The sequence below is a fragment of the Mustela nivalis genome, assembly GCF_964662115.1.
Source record: "Mustela nivalis genome assembly, chromosome: 11".
NCBI classification, from domain to species: domain Eukaryota; kingdom Metazoa; phylum Chordata; class Mammalia; order Carnivora; family Mustelidae; genus Mustela; species Mustela nivalis.
Window position 1 is genome coordinate 22,487,110 of NC_139030.1, and position 27,033 is coordinate 22,514,142.

The 27,033-nt window shown below is 35.6% G+C and overlaps 1 protein-coding gene across 2 annotated transcripts in view; it reads left to right on the top strand.

The window, feature by feature from the left end:
- The window catches only part of THSD7B (thrombospondin type 1 domain containing 7B), an 824,611-nt gene that overhangs the window by 573,360 nt on the left and 224,218 nt on the right, over window positions 1-27,033 (top strand). For both annotated transcript variants that reach the window (XM_082689340.1, XM_082689339.1), the window contains exons 13-14: window positions 1,635-1,829; window positions 8,139-8,402. In XM_082689340.1, the coding sequence (XP_082545466.1) occupies window positions 1,635-1,829; window positions 8,139-8,402 (459 nt within the window). The remainder of the gene's footprint in view (window positions 1-1,634; window positions 1,830-8,138; window positions 8,403-27,033) is intronic.

A 27,033-nucleotide genomic window follows, 5' to 3' on the forward strand; every position in this document is an offset into this window, starting at 1 on the left:
GAGAGACTGTGGACTCTGAGAAACTGAGGGTTTTGGAAGGGAGAAGGGCAGGGCGATGGGTGAGCCTGGTGGTAGGTATTAAGGAGGGCACATATTGCATGGAGCACGGGGTGTGATACATAATGAATCTTGGAACACTGAAAAAATAAATTTTTTGAAATAAAGTTCAGAATATAAGAATGAACAATTAAGTGGAGTCCCTATATACAGTTACCCTGTATTATAAAACTTTTCATATAAAGTTGATTCTTAACAATGTTGATCCTAAGCTGTGGTGTGTTTATTCCTTATAACTTGGTAGATTTTAGAGTTGTCATAAAAATTATCTTAAACTGGGATTTTAGGATGAACAATTTAGCAAATACCAATTAACCTACCCTATATCCACAGGCACCATGCCAAAAATGGGTTGTCTGTGGGCAGGCTGCAGCAGAACCACCTGGGACACTTTAAAGACAAAAATATATGCCTAGAATTCTGCTCCAGAGATGCTGATGAAGTAGGTCCAAGGTCATGCCATAGAATCTACGTGTTCTCCTAGATCTCCGTGGTTAGCAATGAGTTTAGAAGAGTAGTTTTCACCTGGGGCAACATTTGACAATGTCTGGAGCTTTTGGTTTTCACAACTGGGAGGGTGTACATGCTGCTGACATCTAGTAGGTAGAGGCCAAAGATTCTGCTAAATGTCTTCCGGCACACAAGAAACAAATACCTATGCAGTGTCCAACCTAAAATGTCAATAGTGCCAGTATGGGTCTAGAAGCTACAAAGATCCCTACAAAGTTCATAATTAGGGTGAATAAGAGATACAGAAAATACCCTGTATAAATGAATAAAAAGTCACTAGCTTAAAGAATCAAATACAGAATTTACAAAATTTCTTAAGTTCTTTACCTCAAGATTATTAGTTGTTTTATGGTATGACTAGAGACCTTCTAGTTAAAGTTTGTGAAATAAATTTTGAATTATCTGAAATTGATATCTGTAATGGGAAAAAAATTTTAAAAAATTTAAATAATTTCTCCTGAAATGTTAATAAGGATAATAAATAAAACAAATATATATATAATATATAGAATTATATAATAATATATAATATAACATAATATATATAATATATATAACAAATATAACAAAAATAGAAGAATTTTAAAGAGAAGTAAATTAAAATCAAAGTAAATTAAAATCAAAGTAAATTAAAGAAAAGAGAAGTAAATTGAGAAGTAAATTAAAGAGAAGTAAATTAAAGAACAATTCACATGATATTCATGGTCTTGTCCCTTTTTTGTCCTCATTTTACTCTTACACATTCTTTCCTAGTTTTAGATCATCCCTAGAGATCAGATACTCACAAGCTTATGTACAATAAATTACTGGAAGTTATTTTGGTTGCTGTCAGTGCAACCAAATTGAATTAATAATGAAACCAATTAAATCTTCAGATACCCCCACTGGCAACCTTAAACGTTTAATTTCCAGAGAGAAATAAGGTTAGCGGTGTTGAACACCTTTTCCAATCACAGTGTTAACCAAATTTTCAGACATTGGGGGATTCTGCTATTTTGTTGAAGTACAAGCAACAGACTGATTTAATCAAAATAATAACAAAGGAATTCTTTTTTTTTTTTTTAAAGCGGTCTCCTGTGTCTCTGATGATAACCAGTCGGCAGAAATGATGGAATGCCTCAAGCAGACAAATGGCATGCCTCCCCTTGTACAAGAATGCACAGTCCCGTGTCGAGATGACTGCACCTTCACGGTTTGGTCCAAGTTTACTCCCTGCTCCACAAATTGTGAAACAACCCGAAGTAGACGGCGACAGCTCACAGGTAGGGTATACCTTTCATTTCTTAGCTTCAGACAGGGATGCACTTCTGAACCTGCAAAAGAGAATGGAAACTTCAAGAATACTAGAGATTATATCGGGTCTCTCCTTTCTCAGCCCTTGATAGACTTTAGAGTGGTCATAAAAATTATCCTTCCTGATGCTATGCATCTAATGCACCTATTCCTGGCACATAATATGTACTAAATTAATACTTGTGAAATGAATGGTGTGAACCATTCTACAGCTGTGAAGTTCCTCTCTATATGGCTTTATAACCTTTACAGTGGTAAATGGCAACATAGCCACCTGCTACCTTGGAGTAGTTAATGGCAGAATTTCTGGTATGTGGTCATGCCAGGATCTTGGCAGGGCTGAAAGCAGTGACTGATGTGTAAAATGCCTCAATAGGCAGATCTAATCTAGATCATTCTCTTTTGCCATTACTTTATAAACAATTTGACATTTTAGAATTTTAATTGTAAGATATAAGTCAAATTATATATGTAGGTTCTGCTTTTGTGGTCTATTATTTTGGCTCTGTTTACATCCATGCAATTTAATGGATATAAAATCAATCAATAGATGAATGAAGGTGCTGGGGCAATTTTTGCCTATAATGTACAAATTATTGATGCAGTATAGTATATTGTATTTCTTGGCTAGATAAATAACCCACAGTTTCTTTTAGTTGTATTTGAATATGCAGAAAACTTAATTTAGGTAATAAAGGCCCAAAGGAAAAATGCCAAAATAATCATTGGGATGATATAATTGTTGTTGACATTGACGAATTAAGCACAGAAGACCATTTGTTATTACAAGAAGTTCAAGAGCTAATTCTCTCGGTTTCAAATTCCCCTTGTTTGAATGTATGGCTTACAAGATTATGTTTTAAATTTAACTCTAATGGATTTACTTAATCGATGAGAGCCTGTAACGGGGTTTCTACACACAAATCAGAAGCCCATTCATGAGTAGGTAAACTCTAATCAAATAGAAACAAAAAATATGCTGTACTTTGTGTTCTCTTCTACAAAAGTCTATGAATACATAACTTTGTGCAACACTGCTTGTGTTTCTAAGATGAAAAAAGTTCTTCTCGGGAATATAACGGGGTGGAATGTGTTTGACAGGAGTCATTTCAAGTTCACCGGCAACAGTAAAACTTGGTGTGCACGTTCATGTGTAAGGATTCAGAGGCCATCATCCTGGCAATTCTCCATCTTTGGGATGAGAATATCCTTTAGAGGGAAAACAAGGATTTAATTACTGGCCAGCTTTCTGTTTTTGAGTGTACTAATAGTATTTGATACCTGCAAGTTGACCATGGGAATATAGAAGAACCTAAGATATTTATTGAACTAGTACAGTTTATTTTGAACTGTCAAAACGAAGTGAGCATTAGGCTTATTTAAAATACACTTTTTACATAAATATTGAAAGAACCATTGTACATTTTTCTCCAAACTCTATCCCAAGAATTACTCCTACTAAAAAAAAAAAATTACTTAGAATTTTTCTAAATTATTGGTTATGCTTTTTGCTGGGTAATTGATCTGTGTGTCTTCATGTCTTGGAGACACCAACTGGTCAATTTCATGAACCGCATGAGATGTGGGGGGGAAAAACAACAATTCTGTATCACTGAGCATGCAGTAGGCAGTAGTGAATCGAAATTTTTTACTTAAGACATTTTTTATTGTTGTGGTACTATGTTTGTATTTTAGTCTCTCACATGTAGTTTGGTGGTAAAGTCAATCTCTTACATGAATGGTAGTAAAAGGTGGACTTAGACCATAAAACTGTGATTCTCTTTAATACAGACACATAAAGAAGCATGTAGACAAAAATACAAGCTACTCCATGGAATAAGGGACCATCTAGTGTTTTTCTCTTTTCCATTTTTAACATGAAACTTCAGTATCTGGATGTCTTGGGTGTTGTACCTAAACTATATCATCACAGGTTTTGGATTGAATGTTAATTATAGCAGTTGTTTATAAGTGCTGAAAATAATCTATTGATAGATTGGTTTAGGTTATTAATATGTAAAATAACTGGACAAATAAAACATATTTAATAAAACATATTTAATAGTTTTATGTTATTGAAACAAAAGTCATAAATTTCCATCTCAAGGCGGGGAATGTCTTTACAATTATATTAAGGATTGGTTTTCTTTTTTTCTTTCTTTTTTTTATTAAAGATTTTATTTATATATTTGACAGAGATCACAGGTAGGCAGAGAGGCAGGCAGAGAGAGAGGAAGGGAAGCAGACTCCCTGCCGAGCAGAGAGCCTGATGCTGGGCTTGATCCCAGGGCCCTGAGATCATGACCTGAGCCAAAGGCTGAGGCTTTAACCCACTGAGCCACCCAGGTGCACCATCTTTTTTTTTTTTTTTTATTTTTTGCTATTGTTGTTGCTGTTTTTGTGTGTGTGTTTGTTAACTTGTGTTTTAGTAGTAAACTAGTTCCTGATCCAAAGATTAATACTGATTTTCTTTTTCTTTTACTATGTTATCAAAGTAAAGAACCACTAATAATTTGTTTCTTGAGAACCATTTCTGTATTAACATACTCAAATCCATCCTCAAATAGTGATGTCCTCTATTTAAGATTATCCAAAATACAGAGAGTGCATATATTCATACAGAATACTTGTTCTGCCAGCAACTTTTGGTTGCCTTATAGACGAATATTTTTCTTCCTCCTCTTTCTTGCTCTCACTCACTCCTTTTGTCTTCCTTTTTCCCCTTACCACACTTTTTAAAATCTCCTTTTCTTAATGAACATTTTTCTTGACCACTTATGCATGCTGTGCCTTAGGAATACTACTAGGGAATAGACATGATCCTAATTTAAGAGTTTATAGTATAATGGAAGATAGAGATTTTATTACAATTAAAGCACAATATAGAATTTATGACAAAAGCTGTTGTATTAGTGCTACATTAAATTCTTATTGCTGTAACAAATTACCACAAACTTAGTGGTTTTAAAATAACACAAAGGTATGATTTCCTAGTTATGTAGGTCTAAAACAAACATCAGTTTCACAAGGCTGAAAACAAGATGGTGGAACTGTATGACTTTCTGGAGGCTCTAGGGGAAAATGTATTTTTTTTTTTTTTCCTTCCCCCTAGCTTCTAGAGGCCATCCATATTCCTTGGCTAATGACTCTTCTTCCATCTTGAAGTTCAGCAACATTATGTGTGACTATCTCTTAGGAAAGGTTTTCTAATTTTAAGACATGTGATTAGGTTGTACCTACCCAGATAATCGAGAATAATCTCCTCTCAAGGCCCATAATCCCAGTCACATCTACAAAGTTCATTTTGCCATCTAAGGTAGCATAATTACAAATTCCAAAAACTGGGGAGTGAACATACTTGGAAAGGCAGTTTGTGATAGGCAGAGTAAGGATAGTACAGAAGAGTACCTTTTACATACCTGAGATGAAGAGTCTCAAGAATGGCTTTCTGGCAAGGGTAATATATTAGTTTGGACTTCAAGGACAAGTAGACATTAACTAGACCATGGAGGGAGGTTGGAACTTAACTTTTGGCGTAAGAAATGCAAAGGCCGGTAGGGAGAGGGTGGTTGTGTTACGGACACTGGGGAGGGTATGTGATATGGTGAGTGCTGTGAGATGTGTAAGCATGACGATTCACAGATCTGTACCCCTGGGGCAAATAATACATTATGGTATTAAAAGTAATTAAAAAATGCAAAGGCCAGAAACCAATGAGTATTCTCTAGGAACTGAAAGATGTGCAGTATGTCTAGCTTGTAATATGCTAGAGGCAGAATGACACAACTTAGATAGGAGGCAGGTCCTAATGGTCTCAGTACCGCAGAGCCTTGATGACCATAGCAGAGGGTCTAGACTTCATTCTATGAAATATGGTAAGTCAATGAGGAGTTTTAAGTAAATAAATGATGTGATCGAATTTCCATCTTTGTGAGCTGCTTCTAGTTGCAATGTGGGCAGAAGACTGGGGGAATATGAAGTACAATGGCTATAAAATATTGGAAGAAGGTGTTGCAGGGATTTAAGAGATTTGGAGATGGGCTACATATGGGTGGTATTGGTCAGAATGGAAACAAGGACTGATTCAAGAGATAGTCATTTAAAATGATAGATCTTTGTCATTAAACAGATAGATGCAGATAGTATAGTAGAATTCAAACGTGGCATTTTAGATTTTGACTTGGCCTTCTTGATATAACTGGGAAATGAAGATGAAGAAAGCAAGGCCCAGGTGTGAAGAGGTTGAGTATGACTTTGCCAGGTTGAGTTTGATAGGCCATTTAGGTTCTAGTCTGTGGCTCAGAAGCTTGAGCTAGAAACCTAGAATGGAGGTAATAAGAATTTAAGAGATATAGAGGGTCCTTTAAACTCGTGAGTGAAGATAACGGATCAGAAAAGAAGAGAACCGAGGACAGTGCCCTGATAAGGCCCATCAGTTAAGAGATGTAAGAGATGTAGAGAAGGGAAATAATGTAACAAACAAATGTGATCTTCCCAGAGGGATTGCAGGGGTGAGGTAAGGTACAAGGTACAATGGAATTTGGGAAGACTATTTCAACAGTGATGGTGTTATCAACATTCTCAACAATCATTGAATGATTAAGCCTGAAGGGTAACGTAGAGAGACATTCCAGGGCTTCATTTGTTTTATTACTTTGTCAATAGTAAGTAGAGTGTCAAGAAATAGGTGGACTCTGAATCCAGGCTTAAGTTGAGAAGAGAATAGAAATTGAAGAGATAGAGACGTTTAAGAAGCGCCAGAGACTTCAATATGCTGGGTGTTGGTAGGAAGAAACCACACATAGACCTGACTTTCAACCAGTAAATTCTCACCACCATAAAGACTGTGTTTCTCAAACATTTTCTCATTAAGTGCTCCTAATGGTAAATGCAAGTGAATACATCCTCCCAGAGAGAGAGAGTGGCATGGCTGAAGCTCCAGCAACATCTTTCAGACCCTGCAGGAATCCTTATTTATTATGACCGTAAGCAACATGTCAGACCATAGAGCCAGTCATCCAGGCAACAACTATAAAATTGTGTATAAATTCTTTGACAATGAGGTAATATCCCATGCATCAGCTTAAATCAAGCTTTTCTAAAACCCCTATAAACACTGGGAATAAGACCAATAAAGACCATATTTTTTTTTATAACCAGCCAAGACTCTAGCTGATGACTTATTAATGATGAAACAAAATATAATCAGATCTATTAGAAAACGTTTAGGAATCTAGCAGAAGTGTGTTGGCAGGAAAGTTGAATCAAGTTTACATGCGGACTTGAAATCCCATTAAACATGATTATCAAGTACTCAGCAATGGGAAATAATTCTGCATTCTCATTACTCAAAGACAGGTTCACAGCTAAAAGCTCCATCAAAGTCAATTGGTTAAGGTAAAGTCATATTCTAGAATACTTAGGTTAAAAAAGTCTTTCAAAGTGGAAGTCATAACTTTTTCTCAGATTAAATTGCCCAACATTATTTGACCATTTATTTCCTTCTATTGTGTCAGCATTTGTGAGCTGCCTGATAGCAAGGACCAAAATAAGTTCAACTTTGTCACTCTCACCCCGAGTGGCACCTAGCCTCACTCCAGGGCCATTGGATGAGATATTATTTTGTTCTTTGAATAAATAAACTGTTTCCAAAAACGCACATCAAAATGACAGGATGTTACTATTTCCAGTGTTTTGTTGGTTTCCCTGGAAACCATTAATTTTCAGGAAAACAAAGTAATCTGTTTGTTCTTACCAACAAGTTATAGCGAAAATCATATAAACAAAAACTTTCCAGCTGTTGAGTCACTGTAGCAAACAGCTTTCAGTTTCTTTTTTTTTTTTGCCACTATCCAATATAAACCATTTTTAAATTTTTTCCAAATTATCTTTATTATTATTATTTTATTTTGTTTGACAGAGTATATGAGCCAGGGGAGCACCAAGCAGAGGGAAAGGGAGAAGCAGGCTTCTTGCTGAGTAAGGAGCCTGATGTGGGGCTTGATCCCAGCCAAAGGCAGATGTTTAACAGACTGAGTCACCCAGGCGCCCCTCAAATTAACTTTAATTTCACAGTTGCTTTGAGAATTGCTTCCATTGTCCTAGGATTTGCTTTCATGGAAAAAAAGGGGGGGGCGGTTGTGGAGAAGGGCAGGGGAAGGCCATATTTTATTTGATGTTTAGTAAATAAGCATTAGTAAAGACAATAATGTGACTTTCAACAAAACAGATTGGAAATTAATATATCAATGCTTTGTTTTATTTTGTTTTTGAAACAGGGAAAAGCAGGAAGAAAGAGAAATGCCAGGACTCTGACCTGTACCCTCTCATAGAAACAGAACTGTGCCCTTGTGATGTATTTATATCTCAGCCTTCTGGAAACTGGTCAGATTGCATTCTTCCAGAAGGCAGAAGGGAGTCTCCACGAGGATATCGGGTACAAGGAGACAGCAAAGAATGTGGAAAAGGCCTGCGCTTTCGAGCAATAGCCTGCTCTGACAAAAACGGAAGACCTGTTGACCCCTCCCACTGCAGCAGCTCTGGTAAGGAAATGGATGAGGAGGAACATAAGGAGATGGGAACATACGCATATAGCCAGGAGGTGTATCCAAGTCTAGAATTAGTAGCTTTGTTCTATAATATTTCTTTCAGTTTTCCTTTGTTAATAACACACTGCCTTTCATAAAATATAGGCATTTGGAATACATGTGTCCATATTTTACTGATTATTTGGAATGTGATTATTTTGGATCTTTGACTCTCCTAACTCTATACTTTACCATTGACCACTTAGTTAACTGTGGATGAGTGCAGTTGCTTTACTTCATTAGAAAAGCCGTATTTAATACAAAATATATTTTGTGGTGGTCTTTGGTGCTCTGATCATACGCATAGAAAGCATCAGGCCTTGGATTTCTTCTAAGGTAGTTGACAAATTGCCAATGGAAACATTGACTTAAAGTGTTTTGCAATGCACTATATAAGTATACCCAAACTAATAGAATAAAACTGTAGAAAAAAGCCATCGGGGAGAATTTTGTGAGCTGTTAATCAAGGAGAAGACTGCCTTTTTTGAACCTTGGGAGAATTTGAAAGAGGGGTGAATGGAGAAAAGAATGAGACTCAATCTAGTCAGGATGAAGGTTGATAGGGGATGCTGAGATTAGTGATTACAATGTAACATAATGAATTTCAAACTCTAGTTTGTATATTTTTTTTTTGTAAGACTAAAATGGTAAGGAATTTTACAGAGCATATGAAAGAATTCATGTTTGGCAAACTCTAGGAGGAAAAAAGATTTGGTCTCTATCATCAAAGTATTTGTTTTAATAAGCTTTCTCAATAATAATTATGGTGAGTTGAATTCATTTGTTATAGAAGTCAGGTAAATGACAGTTTGTCTTCATAGTCAATGGATTAACTGTTCAAGATATGCCTGTATCATCTTGTGAACACACCCTAAGGCTTAATAACCCTTTAATTGGTGATATCATTGGCTCTGCTTTCTGGGTTACTCTAAAAAATTTTCTTCAGTAGCTTGACTCAGAGAAACATTATACACACCAGAAGCAAGCTGTGGACCCATTTTATGGAAGCCAAAACTGGTTGACTTTAATTTTTGTTTTTGGTTTTTATATATATATTGGTTCATTTTCCAAAACTAGATTTTCCTTTTTCCCATTGAAATATATTTGACTTCCAATGTGTAAATTTAAGGTTATAGTATGTCCGTTTGATTATTCATATGGTAGTGATTGGCACTGTAGTGATAATTAGCATCACTATCACATTACAGAGTTATTTCTTAGTGGTTGGAATAATTAAGTACCAGTCGTTTAGCAAGTTTGATTATAATACAAAATTGGTGTGTGTATTCACTATACTGTGCATCAAATCTCTAGTACTTATGAACTACTCATTATAAATTTAAACAGTTTGATAATATCTGTCCTAACCACTCCACCCCACCCCTCCTCTCCTGGTAACCACCATTCTACTGTTTTTACAAATTTGACTTCTTTAAATTCCACATATAAGTGATAACCTACAGTACATGCCTTTCTTTAACTTACCTTACTTGCTATAATGTCCTCAGGATCTATCCACATTGTCATAAATGGTAGGTTATCATTCCTTTGGCCAAATGTTTCATTTTTTAATACGAGATATATTTGAACAAATATAGATCTCATCTTTATCCATTCATCTGTTGATGGGCACTTAAGATTTTTCCATATTTTGGCTATTGTGAAAAATGTTGCAATGAACATGGGAGTATATATATTTCTTGGGTACTCTATTTTCATTTCCTTTGGGTATATACCCAGCTGTCAGATTGTTGTATCCTATAGTAGATCGGTTAATTTTTGAGTAACTTTAATATTGTTTAACAGAGTGGTTGAGGAAATGTACATTCCCACAACAGTGTACAAGAGTTCCCTTTTCTCCACATCCTCCTCAACACCCATTATTTCTTTTCTTAATTAAAAGCATTCTAATGGTTATGGTGTTATTTCACCATGGTTTTGAGTTGCATTTGCCTGATGGTTAGTTATGTTGAGCATCTTTTCCTGTACCTCTTGGCCATTTGGATGTCTTTGGGAAATTGTCTGTTTCTCTTCCTATTTCATAGTTAGATTGAAAATGTTCTTTATATATTTTAGGTATTAACCTGCTATCAGATACATGGTTGGCAAAAAATTTCTCTCATTAGCTCTGTCGCCATTTCATTTTCTTAATTGTTTCCTTTGCTATGCAGAAGCTTAAGTTTTAGGTATTCCTATTTTGTTTTGTTTGCTCTGGTGACCTGTGAAAAACATTACCAAAAACAGTGTTAAAGAGCTTCTTTACCACATTTTTTTCTAGGAGATTCCTGGTATCAGGTTTTTTATTTAAGGCTTTGATATATTTTGAGTTAATTTTTGGAGTGCTGTAAAACAGGGGTCTAATTTCATTGTTTTGCATTGTTCTCCCAATACCATTTGAAGAAACCATTTCCCCATCAGGTTTTATTTCTTCTCTGATCAAGTATTAGTTCACTGAAAATGCATGTTTTTTTGTTTGTTTTTTTGTTGTTGTTATTATGTATGTCACATTACAGTACATCCTTAACTTAGTTTTTTATGTAATGTTCCATGATTCATTATTAAATTTTTTTTTAAATTTATTTGACAGACAAAGATCACAAGTAGGCAGAGAGGCAGGCAGAGAGAGAGGAAGGAAAGCAGGCTCCTCTGTGGAGCAGGGAGCCCGATGCGGGGCTCGATCCCAGGACCCTGGGATCATGACCTGAGCCGAAGTAAGAGGCTTTAACCCACTGAGCCACCCAGGCGCCCCTGCATGATTCATTATTTGCGTATAATAAACACCCAGTGCTCCATGCAATACATGCCCTCCTTAATACCCATGACCGTGCTCACCCATCCCCCAATCCTCCTCCCTTCTGAAACCCTCAGTTTGTTTCCTGGAGTCCATAGTCTCTAATGGTTGTCTCTGATTTCCCTCCTTCACTTTCCCCTTACTTCTCCTAATGTCCTCCATGCTATTCTTATGTTCCACAAATAAGTGAAATCATACGATTCTTGTTTCTGTTTGATTTTTCATTTAGCATAATCTCCTCCAGTTCCATCCATATTGACGTAAATATTGGGTATTCATTCTTTCTGATGGCTGAGTAATATTCCATTGTATATATGGACTATATCTTTATCCATTTATCCATTGAAGGACGTCTCAGCTCAAAGCAGGAAAGAATATGCAGTGGAAAAGTCTTTACAATAAATGTTGCTGGGAAAATTGGACAGCTATATACAAAACAATGAAACTCAACCATTCTCTTAAACCATTCACAAAGATAAACTCTAAATAGGTGAAAGACCTGTGAGATCGGAATCCATCAAAATTCTTGAGGAAAAAAATGCATGGGTTTATTCTGAGCTCTTAATTCTGTTTCATTGGTCTGTGTTTCATTTTTATGCCAATAATATTCTGTTTTTATTCCAATAACTTTGTAGTATAATTTAAAATCAAGAAATGTGACATTCCCATATTTGTTCTTCCTTAGAAATGCTTTGGCTATTTGGGGTCCTTGGTAGTTCCATTTCTATCTTTATGTGAAGAATGACATTTGAACTTTGACAGATTACATTGATTCTGTTGATTCTATAGAAGGCTTTAGGTAGCATGGATATTTAAACAAAATGCTTCAGAACCACGAACACAGGTTGTTTTTTTCCATATGTTGGATCTACTTCCATCTTTTTCAAGTAAGTTTTATAGATTTCATTGTATAGATCTTTCACGTGGTTATTTTATTACTGTTTATTTTGGTGCTATGGCAAATGGGGTAGTTTTATATTTCAGATGCTTCATAATTAGTGTATAGTAACATAAATGATTTCTGTATGTTAATTTTTTTTATATCTTGAAATTTTACTGAAATTGTTTAACTTCAATAGTTTTTTGGCTGAGTCTTTGACATTTTCTATACACAAATTATCAACTGCAAATAGTGACAATTTTACTTCTTTCTTTCTGATTTGGATGCTATTTTTTGTCTTATTTAATTTCTCCAGTTAGGACTTCTAGTACTGTATTGAATAAGAGAGGTGTGAGTGGGCAATTTTGTCTTTTCCTGTTCTTAAAAGGAAACCTTTCAGTTTTTCTTGAGGAAACTATATTCTTCTGTTAGATGGAATGTTTTGTATATGTCAAGTCTATTTGATTTAAAATACAGTTCAATTATAGCATTTCCTTGGTTTGTTTTTTTTCCCCTATTCAGATGATCTATCCATTACTGACAGTGTGGTGTTGAACTCCCCTACTGTTTTTTGTTTTGTTTTATTTTTTTAAAGATTTTATTTATTTGACAGAGATCACAAGTAGGCAGAGAGGCAGGCAGAGAGAGAGGAGGAAGCAGGTTCCCTGCTGAGCAGAGAGCCCGATGTGGGGCTCGATCCCAGGACCCTGGGATCATGACCTGAGCCGAAGGCAGAGGCTTTAACCCACTGAGCCACCCAGGTGCCCCCCCCCCCACTGTTTTTATATAATTGTCTATATCTCTCTTCACATTTGTTAGTATTTACTTAATACATTTAGGGGCTCTGATAATGGATGTGTATGCATTTATGAATATTACATCTTGATATATTGACTCCTTTATTAAATAATCTTGGTTTCTTATTTCTTGTTTTTGTTTTAGCTTTTTGGCCTGGAGTCTATTTTTTCAAAGTATTGCTATTCCTACTTTATTTTGGTTTCTACTTGCATGAGATATATTCTTCTGTTCCCTCAAAATTTGAGTGTATGAGTGTCTTTAAAGGTGACATGAGTCTCCTGTACATATCATATGATTGTCTTGTTTTTCTATCCAGCCATTCTGTACCTTTTGATTGGTGAATTCAACCCATTTATACTTAGAGTAATTATTGATATGTAAGGACTTACCACTGCCATTTTATTATTTGCTTTCTTGTTGTGTATCTCGAGGGTATTTTTCCTTTTTCTGCCTACCCTTGTAAATTGGTACTTTTCCACAATGATATACTCTGTATCCCCCTTTTTTATTTTGATTAATCTACTCCAGATTTTTGCTTGACAGTTACGACGAAGCTTACTTAAAACTTCTCACAGATAATACTGTCCATTTCGTGTTGATGACTAATCTCCATTTGCCTATAGATTCTCTACCTTTCATCCCTCCTTTGTATATATCTGATGCCGCAGTTTACCTCTTTTATGATTTATGCCTTGTGCTCTTCAACAAATTGTAGTCACTATGATGATTTATAATATTTTTTAACTTTTATACTGTAGTGGTTAAGACGCATTCTAGCAGAGTTTGCTTTCTATTTTTCAACTTTATCAAACTGTTCTGCACTTTGATATGTTTTCCTCTCTCTGATTAGTCTTTTCATCCCACCTTGAATCCCTTTCAGCACTTTTTGTGAGTCTGTTGGTGGTGAACTCCCTCAACTTTTCTTAGTTTGAGAAAGCCTTTATTTCTCCCTCCTGTCTGAAAGATAACTTGCGGCTCACATGTTCTTGGCTAACAGTTTTTATCTTTCAGCCCTTTAGTATGTCATCTGTGTGTCATCTATTCTCTCCTGACCTGTAGACTTTCTGCTGAGAAATCTGTTGATGGCCTAAACGGGGTTCTTTAAGTAACTTCTTTCCCCTGGTTGTCTTTCAGATTCTTTACCATTGGCTATTTTTTTTTTTTTTGACAGTTCCAATATAATGTTTCTTGGAAAATGTATTTTTTGCATTGAGATAATGGAGTCTTCTGTCAGCTTCCTGGATATGTATATGTAATTCCTTCCTTAGGTTTGGGAAGTTCTCAGCTTTTGTTTCTTTAAACTCTGCCTACTTTTTGCCATTCTTCTCCTTCTGCACACCAATTTTAAATGTTCTGATCAAATCCAAAGCTATCCTAGTTTCTTTTACCTTTTTTTTAAGTTTTTCCTTTTTTTTTTTTTTCTTAGCAACAAAGTGAGCATGTGCTCACACTGAGGAGCGGAGGGGTAGAGAGAATCTTAAGCAGGCTCCACACCTAGTGCAGAGCCCAGTGTGGGGCTCTGTTTCACAACCCTAAGATGATGACCTGAGCCAAAATCAAGAGTCAGGTGCTTAACCAGCTGAGCCACCCAAGCACACCTTAAGTTTCTACTTAAATTCCAGTTAACATACAGTGTAATACTATTCTTGGGTATATAATATAGTGATTTTTTTAACACTTCCTTACAGTACCCAGTGCTCATTACAAGTACAATCCTTGTACTATCGTCTATTTAACCCATTCCCTTCTACCTCATGCACCTCCTCTCTGGTAACTAGCAGTGTGTTTTCTGTTGTTCAGAGTGCATTCCTTGGTTTGCCTCCCCCTCTCCTCTCCTTTTTTCCACCTTTAATCACTTGCTTTGTTTCTTAAATTCCATATATGAGTGAAGTCCTGTGATAGGTCTTTCTCTGACTGACTGATTTTGCTTATCATAATATTCTCTAGCTCCATCCAAGTCATTGCAAATGGAACAATAACATTCCATCATACATATATATACATACACATGCATACATACATACCACATCGTCCTTATCCATTCATGAATTCATGGACCTTTGCACTGCTTCTATAATTTGGCTATTGTTGATAGTGCTGCTATAAACATTAGGGGGCATGTATTCTTTTGAGTTAGTGTTTTTGTATTCTTTGGTTACATATCCTAGTAGTAGGATTGCCAGATTGTAGGGTCGTTCTATTTTTAACTTTTTGAGGAACCTCCGTATGGTTTCCAGAGTGTCTGTGTCAGTTTGCATTCCCACCAATAGCAAGAGGGGTTGCCCTCTCTCCACATCCTTGCCAACACCTGTGTCTTCTATTGTTCATTTTAGCCATTCTGACAGGTATGAGATTATAACTCATAGTTTTGATTTGTATTTTCCTGATGGTGAGTGGTGTTGAGCATCTTTGCCTGCATCTTTTAGCCATCTGGATGTCTATTCATGTCTTTGGCCCATTTTTTAATTGGATTATTCATTTTTTGGATGCTGTGTTTTAGAAGTTCTTTATATTTTGGATACTAGCTCTTTATCAGAGATGTCATTTGCAATATCTTCTCCCCTTCTGAAGGTGGCTTCTGTAGTGTTATTTCCTTAACAGTGCGGAAGCTTTTTACTTTGATGAAGTCCCAATAGTTTATTTTTGCTTTTGTTTCCCCTCTATCAGGAGACATCGCTAGAAAGAAGTTTCTATGGCCAATGTCAAAGAAATTACTGTCTGTGTTCTCCTCTAGGCTTTTATTGTTTCAGGTCTCACATTTAGGTCTTTAATCCATTTTGAATTTTTTTGTGTATGGTGTGAGATCATGGTCTAGTTTCATTCTTTTTTTTTTTTTCAGTTTTTTTAATTTAATTTCTTTTCAGTGTAACAGAATTCATTGTTTATGCACCACACCCAGTGCTCCATGCAATGCGTGCCCTCCATAATACCCACCACCAGGATCCCCCAACCTCCTACCCCCTGCGCCTTCATCACCCTCAGATTATTTTTCAGAGTCCATAGTCTCTCATGGTTCATCTCCCCTTTCAATTTCCCTCAACTTCCTTCTTCTGTCCATCTCCCCACGTCTTCCGTGTTATTTCTTATTCTCCACAAATAAGTGAAACCATATAATTGACTCTCTCTGCTTGACTTATTTCACTCAGCATAATCTCTTCTAGTCTTGTCCATGTTGATAGAAAAGTTGGGTATTCATAGTCCAGTTTCATTCTTTTGCATGTTACTCTTTCGTTTCCCAACACTGTTTGTGGAAGAGACTGTCATTGCTGAAGTAACAAAAATTTGAAGTGCAAGAAAGAAGTAGGAGAAAGAAGCCACCACATGAAAAGTATATACGAGACCATTTCAGGAAGTGGAATAAGCATGTTCTAAGGAGTAAAGGAGTAAAATATGAAAGAAGTTCTGCCAGCAAAACAAAGGATGCAACATGGGGGCTTAAGTGGGTAGGAGAAGAGTAAATGAAACAAGATGGGATTGGGAGGGAGACAAACCATAAGTGACTCTTAATCTCACAAAACAAACTGAGGGTTGCTGGGGGGAGGGGGTTTGGGAAAAGGGGGTGGGATTATGGACATTGGGGAGGGTATGTGCTTTGGTGAGTGCTGTGAAGTGTGTAAACCTGGTGATTCAAAATATATGTTTATAAACAGGGAAAAAACAAACCTTATAGGACACTTAAAAATGTGAATAAATGGGAGAGAAAAGATGCTCATAGCAAAGGATGAGTTGACATTCCGAAGATGTCAAGTTTCTCTACAATTAATTTATAACATCAGTGCAATTCTTAAAAAATCCTATCAGGAATTTGAGGGAGCTTGGGGTGCCCAGGAGGCTCAGTCACTAAGCATCTGCCTTTGTTTTCCAGCACCCTGGGATCGAGCCCCACATCGGCCTCCCGGCTCAGCAGGAAGCCCGTTTCTCTCTCTCCTGCATGTATTCCCTCTCTCGCTGTTTCTCTGTCAAATAAATAAATAAAATCTTCTTTTAAAAAAAAAGTAAAAAAACAAAAACAAAAACAAAGGAAGCTCTGTGGTTTACTATTGGGAGTGAGAGAATTCTGTAAAATGAGGTAGAACAAGTAGGCAGAATCTTTTGGGGGACAAAGCAAGGAGTATGGATCTAATTTAATACAATCATATGTGAAAAGAAAAGGAGGTAATATAATTCAAGCTTTAAAAAATATTTTTATTGACATACAAGAGGTTAGTTTGAGGCATACAGCACAATGATTCAGTATTTATATATAAATGGTAAAATTGGAGCAATTAAGTCTAACATCAATTAACATACATAGTTACAATTGTGATGTTTTAAGACTTAGAACTTTCTAATGTACAAAACAGTTAATAATCTATTGTATATTACATCCCCATGACTTACTTAGACCTGGAAGTTTGTTCCTTTTTACCTATTTTGCCCACTCCCAATTCCCTACCTTTGACCACCACCAGTCTGTTTCCTATGTCTATGAGTTGAGTTGTGTGTGTGTGTTCATCACTGGTGGTGGTAGTCCCCCCCTGCCACACACACATATAAGTGAGTTCATACAGTATTTGTCCTCTCTGTCTTACTTCATTTAGCATAATGCCACACACACATATAAGTGAGCTCATACAGTATTTGTCCTTCTCTCTGTCTTACTTCACTTAGTATAATGCCCTCAAGGTCCATCTGTGTTGTCACAAATAGCAAGATTTTTTTTTTCTTATTATTGCTAGGTGATACTCTGTTGTACCTTTCCATTGTGTTTTATTTATCTACTGTCAGTGGATACTTCTGTAGCTTTGCTATTGGAAATAAGTCTTCAGTGAACATGAGGCACACATATCTTTTGAAGTTAGTGTTTTCTTTTTTTTTTTCCCCAGATAAATACTGGAAGTGGAATTGCTGAATCATTGATAGTTCTATTTTTAATTTCCTGAGAACCATTTATACTGTTTCCAATAATGCCTGAACCAGTTTACATTCTCACCAACAGTGCACAAGTATTCTTTCTCCACATACTTGCCAATACTTGTTATTTCTTGTCTTTTTGATAATAGCCATTCTAAGAGATGCGAGGTGATTTCTTGTTGTGGCTACAATTTACATCTAGATAATGAGTGATGTTGAGTATCTTTTCTTGTATTTGTTCGCCATCTATCTGTCTGAAAGTCTATTCAGATCTTCTGCCTGCTTCCTAATTTGGGCTTTTGGATTTTTTTTAAATTTAATTTAATTTTTTTTCAGTGTTCCAAAATTCACTATATTTGCACCACACCCATTGCTCTATGCAATACGTGCCCTCCTTAATACCCACCACCAGGCTCACCCAACCCCCCATCCTCCTCCCCTCTAAAACCCTCAGTTTGTTTCTCAGAGTCCACAGTCTCTTATGGTTTGTCTCCCCCTCCAATTTCCCCCAGCACATTTCTCTCCATCTTCCAATGTCATCTGTGTTATGTCTTATGTTCCACAAGTAAGTGAAACCATATGATAATTGACTCTCTCTCTCTCCTTGACTTATTTCACTTAGCATAATCTCTTTCAGTCCTGTCCATGTTGATAAAAAAAAAAAAAAAAGTTGGGTATTCATCCTTTCTCAGGGAGGCAGAATACTGCATTGTACATATGGACCATATCTTCTTTATCCATTTTTCTGTTGAAGGGCATCTTTCCACAGTTTGATGATTGTGGCCAGTGCTACTATGAACATTGGGATACAGATGGCCCCTCTTTTCACTACATCTGTATCTTTGGGGTAAATACATAGTAGTGCAGTTGCAAGATTGCAAGGTCATAGAGTAGCTCTTTTTTTAATTTCTTAAGGAATCTTCACAGTTTTCCAAAGTGGCTGCACCAACTTCCATTCTTTTCCTTTTTCTGTGTGCGTGTGTGTTTTGGGTTTTTTTTGTTATTCACTGAATTGTATGAATTCTTTATTTTGGTTATTAACCTCCTATCAGATATGACTTGCAAATACTTTCTTCCATTCTATAAGTTCCTTCCATTTTGTTGATAATTTCCTTTGCTTGGCAGAAGTCTTTTTAGTTTGATATAGTCCCCGTAGTTTATTTTTGCTTCTATTGCTTTTGTTTCTTGTGTCAAATCCTAAAAGATTATTGCAAAGACTGATTTATAGAAACTTACCACCTATTTTCTGCTAGGAGTTTTATGTTTCCAGGTATTACCTATTTAAGTATTTATTGCATTTTGAATTAATTTTTGTGTAGCTTTAAAATAGTAGTCCAGTTTTATTCTTTTCATGTGGCTGTACAGTTTTCCCAACAGTATTTATTACAGACTATACTTACTCCATAGTATATTCTTGGTTCCTTTGTCATAAATTAACTGTATAAGTGTCGGTTTATTTCTGGGCTACCTATTCTGTTACATTGATAGATGAGTCTGCTTCTAATGCCAAGATCATACTACTGTGATTAGTTTTGTAGTATAGTTTGACATTAATATTTGACATGATATCTCTGGCTTTGCTCTTTCTCAAAATTAGTTTGGCTATTTGGGATGTTTGTGGTTCTATAGAAATTTTAGGACTTCTTTTTTATTTCTTTGAAAAATGCCATTGGAATTTTGGTAAAGATTGCAATAAATATGTGAATTCTTTTGATTAGCATGGACATGGTAATATCAATTCTGGTCCATTAGCACAAAATATTTTTCCATTTATTCTTCAATTTCTTTTATCAGTGTCACAGTTTTCAGTTTATAGGTCTATCATCCCCTTGGTTAAATTCCTAGGTTTTGATTCTTTAGATGTAATTATAAATGGAATTGTTTCTCTTTCTGGTAGTTCAATAATAGTGTGTATATATACAGAAATGCAACTGATCATAGATCTGTATATTGAATTTCTGTATCCTGCAAATTCACCAGAATTATTAGTTCTTAACAGTTTTTTGTGTTGAGTCTTTAGAGTGTTCTATACGTAAAATCCTGCATCTGCAAATAGTGACAGTTTTATTTCTTTCTAATTTAGATACCTTTTATTTCTTGCTTATTATCTCTGGCTAGGAATTCTAATATTATGTTAAATAAAATTAGTAGGAGTCAGCATCCTGTCTTGTTACTGATCTTTGAACAATTTCCAGCTTTTTATCATTAGGAATGATGGTAGCAATAAGCTTGTCATGTACGGCTTATATTATGTTAAGATGCATTCTCTCTACACACACACTGTTGAGAGTTTTGATCCTCAATGGATGTTGTATTCTGTCAAATATTTTATTTATTTTTCTTTCATCTATTGAGATGATCATATGCTTTTTATCTTTGGCTTTGTTAATATGGTGTATTATATTGACTATGTGGATATTAAACCATTCTGACATTCCTGGAATAAGTGTGACTTAATCATGGTATAGGATCCTTTTACTCTATTGTTGAATTCAGTTTGCTAATATTTTGAGGATTTTTTGCATCTATGATCATGAGATATATTAGCTTGTTTTTTAAATGTGTTGCCCTTACCTGGATTTAATACCAGGGTAATGCTGGCCTTGTAAAATGAGATTGGAAGTTTTCCCTCCTTTCCTGTCTTTTTTTTTTTTAACTTTTTAATTTTTTATAAACATATATTTTTGTCCTCGGGGTACAGGTTTGTGAATCACCAGGTTTACACACTTCACAGCACTCACCATAGCACACTTTTCTGTCTTTTTGAAAGAATTAGAGAAGCATTGTTTTGTTTTGGTTTGGTTTTGGTTTTGGTTTTATTTTTTTTTTTTTAATGTTGGATAGAATTCACCAGTGAGGGTGCCTGGGTGATTCAGTTGGTTAAGCAACTGCCTTCAGCTCAGGTCATGATTCCAGAGTCCCGCATAGGGCTCCCAGCCTTATGGGGAGTCTGCTTCTTCCTCTGATCTTCTCCTCTCTCATGCTCTCTTTCACTCTCTCTCAAATAAATAAATAAATAAATAAGAAAAAAAAATAATTCACCAATAAAACCATCTGGTCCTGAACTTTTGTTTGCCGGGAGGTTTTTGATAACTGATACAATTTCCTTACCAGTAATTCTTCTGTTCAGACTTTCTACTTCTTTGTGATTCAGTGTTGGTAGTTTGTGTGTTTCTAGAAATTTATTCATTTCTTATATATTGTCCAATTTGTTGGCATATAAATGTTCAGAGTAGTCTAAGATCCCTTGTATTTCTGTGATACCAGTTATGTTTCCCCTTCCATTTCTTATTTTGAGTCTTATCTTTTTCTTGAGTGTAGTTAAAGGTTTGTTAATTTTATCTTTCCAAAGAACTGGCTGTAGGTTTCATTAATCTTTCTGTTCTCTTTTGAGTCTCTATTTCATTTATGTCTGCTCTGGTCTTTGTTATATCATTCCCTTTAACTTTGGACTTCACTGGCTCTTTTCCTAATTTCTTGGGTTGTAAAATTAGGTTATTAGATTTTTTGTGTTCCTTGAAATAGGCATTGGCCACTATGAACTTTCCTCTTAGAACTGCTTGAGCTGCATCTCTTCAGTTTTGCTGTAGGTATTTCCATTTTCATTGAATCAGAGTATTTTTTTAAATTTTTCTTTATTCCTTCTTTGACCTACTAGTTTTTCAGTAGCATATCCTCTAATTTTCACATATTTGTCAATTTTCCAGTTTTCTTCTTGTAACTTGTAATTTTATATTGTTGTGTTTAGAAAAATCCTTGATGTGATTTCAGTATTCTTTTAGTAAAACTTGTATTGTGGCCTAACATATGATTTATCCTGGAGAATATTCTATGTGCACTTGAGGAAAAATGTGTGTTGTGTTGCTTTTGGATGCAATGTTCTGTATATGTCTATAAAGTCTGTTTTGTCTATCAAGTCTAATGCCAATATTTCTTTCTGATTTTCTGCCTGGATTCCTGGGTTTTAAAGTATAATATTAAAAATTTTTATTAGTGTATTGTTGGATAATTCTCCCCTTATATCTAAGTTTTTCTTGATATATCTAGGTGCTACCTTGTTCTACAATTTTTATATCCTCCTGCTGTATTGACCCTTTTATCATTTTAGGACCTTCTTTTTTTTGAAATCACTTTTTCTTTAAAAAAATTATTTTAAAAATCTATACCATGTACAGATTGACTTCAAAGGGGCAAGGGTGTGTTGGAGATTATTGCAGTAGTCATGCTATAAGATGTGATTTTAGGTTAAAAGAGGATGATAGCAATAAAGAAATAAGAGAAAAGGTAGTCTTTAAATAAAATTTTAAGATAAAGTTGGCAAATTTATTGTAAATGCCAGTCATTTTTTTTTAATATCACACTGATAAGTAATTTTTCATGTCTTTTTAATTTAGAAAGTTATTTCAGGTTAAAAAACCAGTACATCCTTGAGAAAGAAGAGATGTAACTCAATTTGCAGAGCAACAGCAAAAGCTATGAAAGATCTAAGATTTTTACAAAGTGAAAATAGTGCTTTGATCAAGATTTACCATAGACACATAGCCTTTATATTTGTGTTAAGATAATTTAAGTATATCTTTGAAAAGATTTTTAAAAAGAGTAAGTGGTGATACTTCATTTTGTCACCTCTAGGAAAGAGACACACCCCATCTATCAAGGCAGGGTGGTGAGAGTGAACTTAATAGCACCAGTAAAAACACTGGTTTTGTTTTGTTTTGTATTGTAATCTGAGTTCACTCATTATGAAAACTTCTAACTTCATGTATAAGAAGGCACACAGCAGTAACCAGAATCTGGCTGTCCTAATAAGAACAGCGAAGACTTTGCCCTTTTAAGCTCTTACATGGATTTGTCTTCCATATGCCTCTTGAAGACCTAAACCCGAATTCCCCAGAATTACACCATAAATTTCTTCGTGAGGGTAATTTTTATTTCTCATGCTGAGGTTTCCTGTGTGGACCCTGGTAAACAGAGCCATGGGCAGTACCATCTAGTAAATTCTCAATTCTCTATTCTCATAGATTCCATGGATGATTCAAACCACAGATAATCTCAGCCAAGTCTGTTTGACTTTGGGAACAGCACTATGGGGACTAATAGTAAAACTGGATTTTATTTTTTAAAAAATAAGGAATTTCTGTTTATGTCTGTCAGTAGTTTTTCCTGTTAAGCCCCATCATGGTTTAATTCCAAAGTATATAATGTATTTCCCAAGTGTGGGACAATAGGCCAGAGGTTGACTGAGATTACCTAGTTCTTACAACAAAAGAGCATGTGCCAAAAGTAATATAGTTGAGATGAGTTATTTCCAACTATGTTTCTTATCCCACTGATAATTTGTCTAAAAACAGGACACAAAAGCATGCAGGGCTTTGTTTTCTCTATTGCACGGCCTTTACCCTTCCCTTCAGTGGGTTCTCTGAGAGAAGTTAGAGAAAGTCTGGATATGAACAATCCGCCCACTTCATTACTTCCTATGCCCCTTATTAATCTTTTTTTTTTCATGGTCCACTTAATCACGAACATAAATGTTGTATATTCACTTAAAAATTGCCTATTATCCCTTCTGTAGCAGTAGATTATAAAGTTCCAAGAGAAATAGCTGCTTTTTTTTTTTGTTGTTTTTCTTTTCTTTTTTTTAACTAAATACACAACACCAGGACTAGTGCCCAAAAGTTAGTAGGTTTTCCAGATTTTCCAGTATAGAACTGAATCCTCAAGTCTTCATAATGCTTAAGAATTTTCTCTTAACTGTTTCTCAATCTTCTCCTTTTATCTTTCTATGTAATAATCCTGGTAGTAGATGTTCAAGTATTTTGCCTTGACCTGTCCACCTGACATCCACCACACCAGGAGCCATGAGCCATCACACTAAAAAGCAGGTGAGACCATGCCAGTGCTCTGCCTGCACTCTTTCCTGGTCTCTTCTGAACATCTCCTAAAGAGGACATGACAGAAGGTCCATGATTAGTCTACCTGGCATGCTCTTTCTCCTCTCAGGAGACTCTTTGCTCTTTGGACTAAGACCAAGTGCTACGGACTCCAGGAAGTATCTCCCCTATTTCCACTCTCAGGAGAGGTGAGGGGATCATTCTGAGGATTCCCATGAGTCTTTGTAATTCTTTCTATGACTATATTTACTTTTTTTTCCCCTAAGTTTCTCCATGTAGATTTTTTTCCCTCTCACATAAAATTATAGCTCCAATTCATCCTGAATTAGAATTCAGGACTAAATCATGTTCATTGTTCATCCACAATGTCTGGCTCATCAAAACTATCAGTATAGGTTCACTGAATGGGAAGACTAGTGCAGACAGGACATGACTCAACACACACACACACACACACACACACTTCAGTACTTCTGTATAGGGGTGTGTGTGTGTGTGCGTGCGTGCGTGCACGTGCACATGCATTTATGTTTTAATAGATCTTTAGGTAGAAGAACTATGTATAATGAACATAGGCCCACGGAGAAGTCAGCTGAGCTATACATGGTCAAAGACTGCAAGATTACCTGGTTCTACTGCTCTCCTTTGCCTTTGATCTATAGTTGGGGATCAGAGGAAGTGAAGTTCTGTTGCTGTAGTTAGATAAACCATGTTTTTCAAAGAAGGGAAGAATGTAGGCAAAGATTTCCAATTGATCCAGCGACAGCTATGTACAATTTTAATTAATCAAACTGAAAAATGAAAATATCTGTTTTATAGCTGATTCTAGATGGATTATTTTTAATAGGCAATTAATTATTTTATTAATATTTCATCCAGAGATGAGCATTTTCAGTTTAGCTGTTACAGCAATTTTATTAACTTGCTCTCATATATAAAGAGGTATGGAGAGCAGACAAAGCAAAAAAACAACCAAAAATACCCTAAAAAAATCATCGATTTAAAGAATAATGTTTCACATATTTGCCATTACTAGAAAAAATAATCTAATGTTAACACATTTAGAAAGTTTACATCTATCTATAGGTATTAAATTTAAAATACTGAAAAATTTGTTATAACTACATGTAGGCAAGCTTATTTTGCCTGAGCCGATAGAGCATGCTCAGGGACTGAAAGTTGATATTTTTATTAACTGGGTGGTTTAGACAAGACAAGACACAAAGTGTCTTGGCAAAGATTTATTTATAGCAACTACTGTGAGCTATCCTTATTAAGTCTACCATCCAGAATGGATGAAATAGTTAAACCCCACCCTCAGTTACAGAAAGACACAATTTAGCCATCTGCCTCCTTTGCCAAATGATGGGGTTCCTTTGTCCTTTACATCTTTGTTTCTTGTGACTTTGAAAAGCTCTTCAAATCCTTACTCAGGGAAGAATTAATAGTGTCTGTTTTGGTAAAAAGAAAACTTAAATTTGACAAGATGAATATGTTTCTGTGTTTTTTTGTGTTGAAATTGTATTTTTTTGTTTTAATAGGAATATTGTTTAAAAAATGCATTCAATACTGCTGCTTAGAGACATTTCTCATTTCTACCCAGGATTTTCCATCCCAGTTGTTCTCCCCTTTCCTCGTGCGAACTTCACTTCTCTTTTGCCTCGATTGACTATAGTGGTTGCCTATCCACTGTCTTCACTGGATTCTTTCTCCCACCACATTTTCTCCCATTTCAAAAGTAATATTTCCAAAAGACAAATGGAAATACCACTTTCCTAGGTTGATACGAGTTTAAAACCTGTGGCTCGGATGCCTTAGTACAACCAAGGTCCTGCAGGATTTTACTTTTTTTTAATCTCTGAAACTTTGTCCCTCATCCTTCTTATTCCAGTCTTCTCAGGTTCTTGTACATCTGAACACCTACAGGCATTCTCCTAGGGCTTTTGCCTTTTGTACCTCTACATTTTATCTCTGCTCTGACTTTAATCTTTCTGCTTTACAACCTCCTTCTTTGGTCAACTCCTAATAACCTTTCCAGACAAGCATCAAAAACATCACCTCCTCTAGAAGACCACAAACTGACTCACTAGTCCACCCTCTCCCAAACCCTGGAACCCATTAAGAGCTCAGAGTATCTATGTTGATTCTTAGATGCTTCTCACATTTCAACTACTTTATTGCTAGTTGCTCCTGCCAGAGGCTGATAGGTGCTCCTTGAGGGAGGGACAGTCTACTCCATCACTTTCCTTACTAACATCTGGCAAAGAGACAGCACATCATATATACTCAATAATTAACATACTGTAAACCCATGCTTATGTGTAAAGAATTTTAATGTAAATGTGCTTTGTACAACTGCTATAACAAAATTGCAAACTTGGTGACTTTTGAAATACAACTTTTATTCTCTCACAGTTCTAGAAATCTGAAGTCCAAAATCAGTTTCATTGAGTCAAAATTAAGGTCTCATCAGGGCCATACTCCCTTGAAAGGCTCTAGGTTGCTTCCAGTTTCTAAAGCTGCAGTCCTTGGCTAATAGCCTTTTCCTGAGTCTTCAGAACCAGTGGCATAGACCTTTGCTTCATTGTCTCCTTGCCTCCTGATTCTGTGTCAAATCTCCTTTTACATCCCTCTTAAAAAAACGTTTAGGATTTCTAGCCTGTGGTGATAATCCAGGACAATCTTACCATCCTAATATTGGTAATTTAGTCACTACTGCAAAGTCTGTTTTGACATATAAGGTAACATTCACAGGTTCTAGAAATTAAAACTAGGATAGCATTGGGGGGCCATTCTTCTGCCTACCAAAGTATGTTAAGGCTGTTAAATTTTTTAATTTAAACTTCTTTTAAAGATGTGCAAATTAAAAATAATTGGATATGTCTCAAACATTCACCTAGGGTTATGTTCTTTATTTCTTCATGTGTATAGTGTCCAGTATCTACACAAGGGGATTTATATGAGTGATAGAACAATCTGGAAAATTACTTGACAAAATAGAATGCTGAAATGTTATAAGAAAAAAAATGGGGCTTTTGGTTATTTTCTTGAAAAACAATATATGGAATTGGTATTTTCATTTTTTTTGTTTTGGGGTTTTCTTTTTGTTTCAGAATTTAGGGGATCCACTTCTTTCCAGATTCTGTATTGTTTATTTCTTTTTATTTTCTAATTTTGACCTACTAGACCTATATAACAGCTTTCGGACAGTAGTTCTCAACTGTTTCATTCCTGGGGTTTATATACCCATAATGTTTGCTTAGGAAACTCTAATTAGTAATAGATGTTCCCAATAGTTGCCCTATATGTAAAATTCCTTAAGGAGAAGTGAAA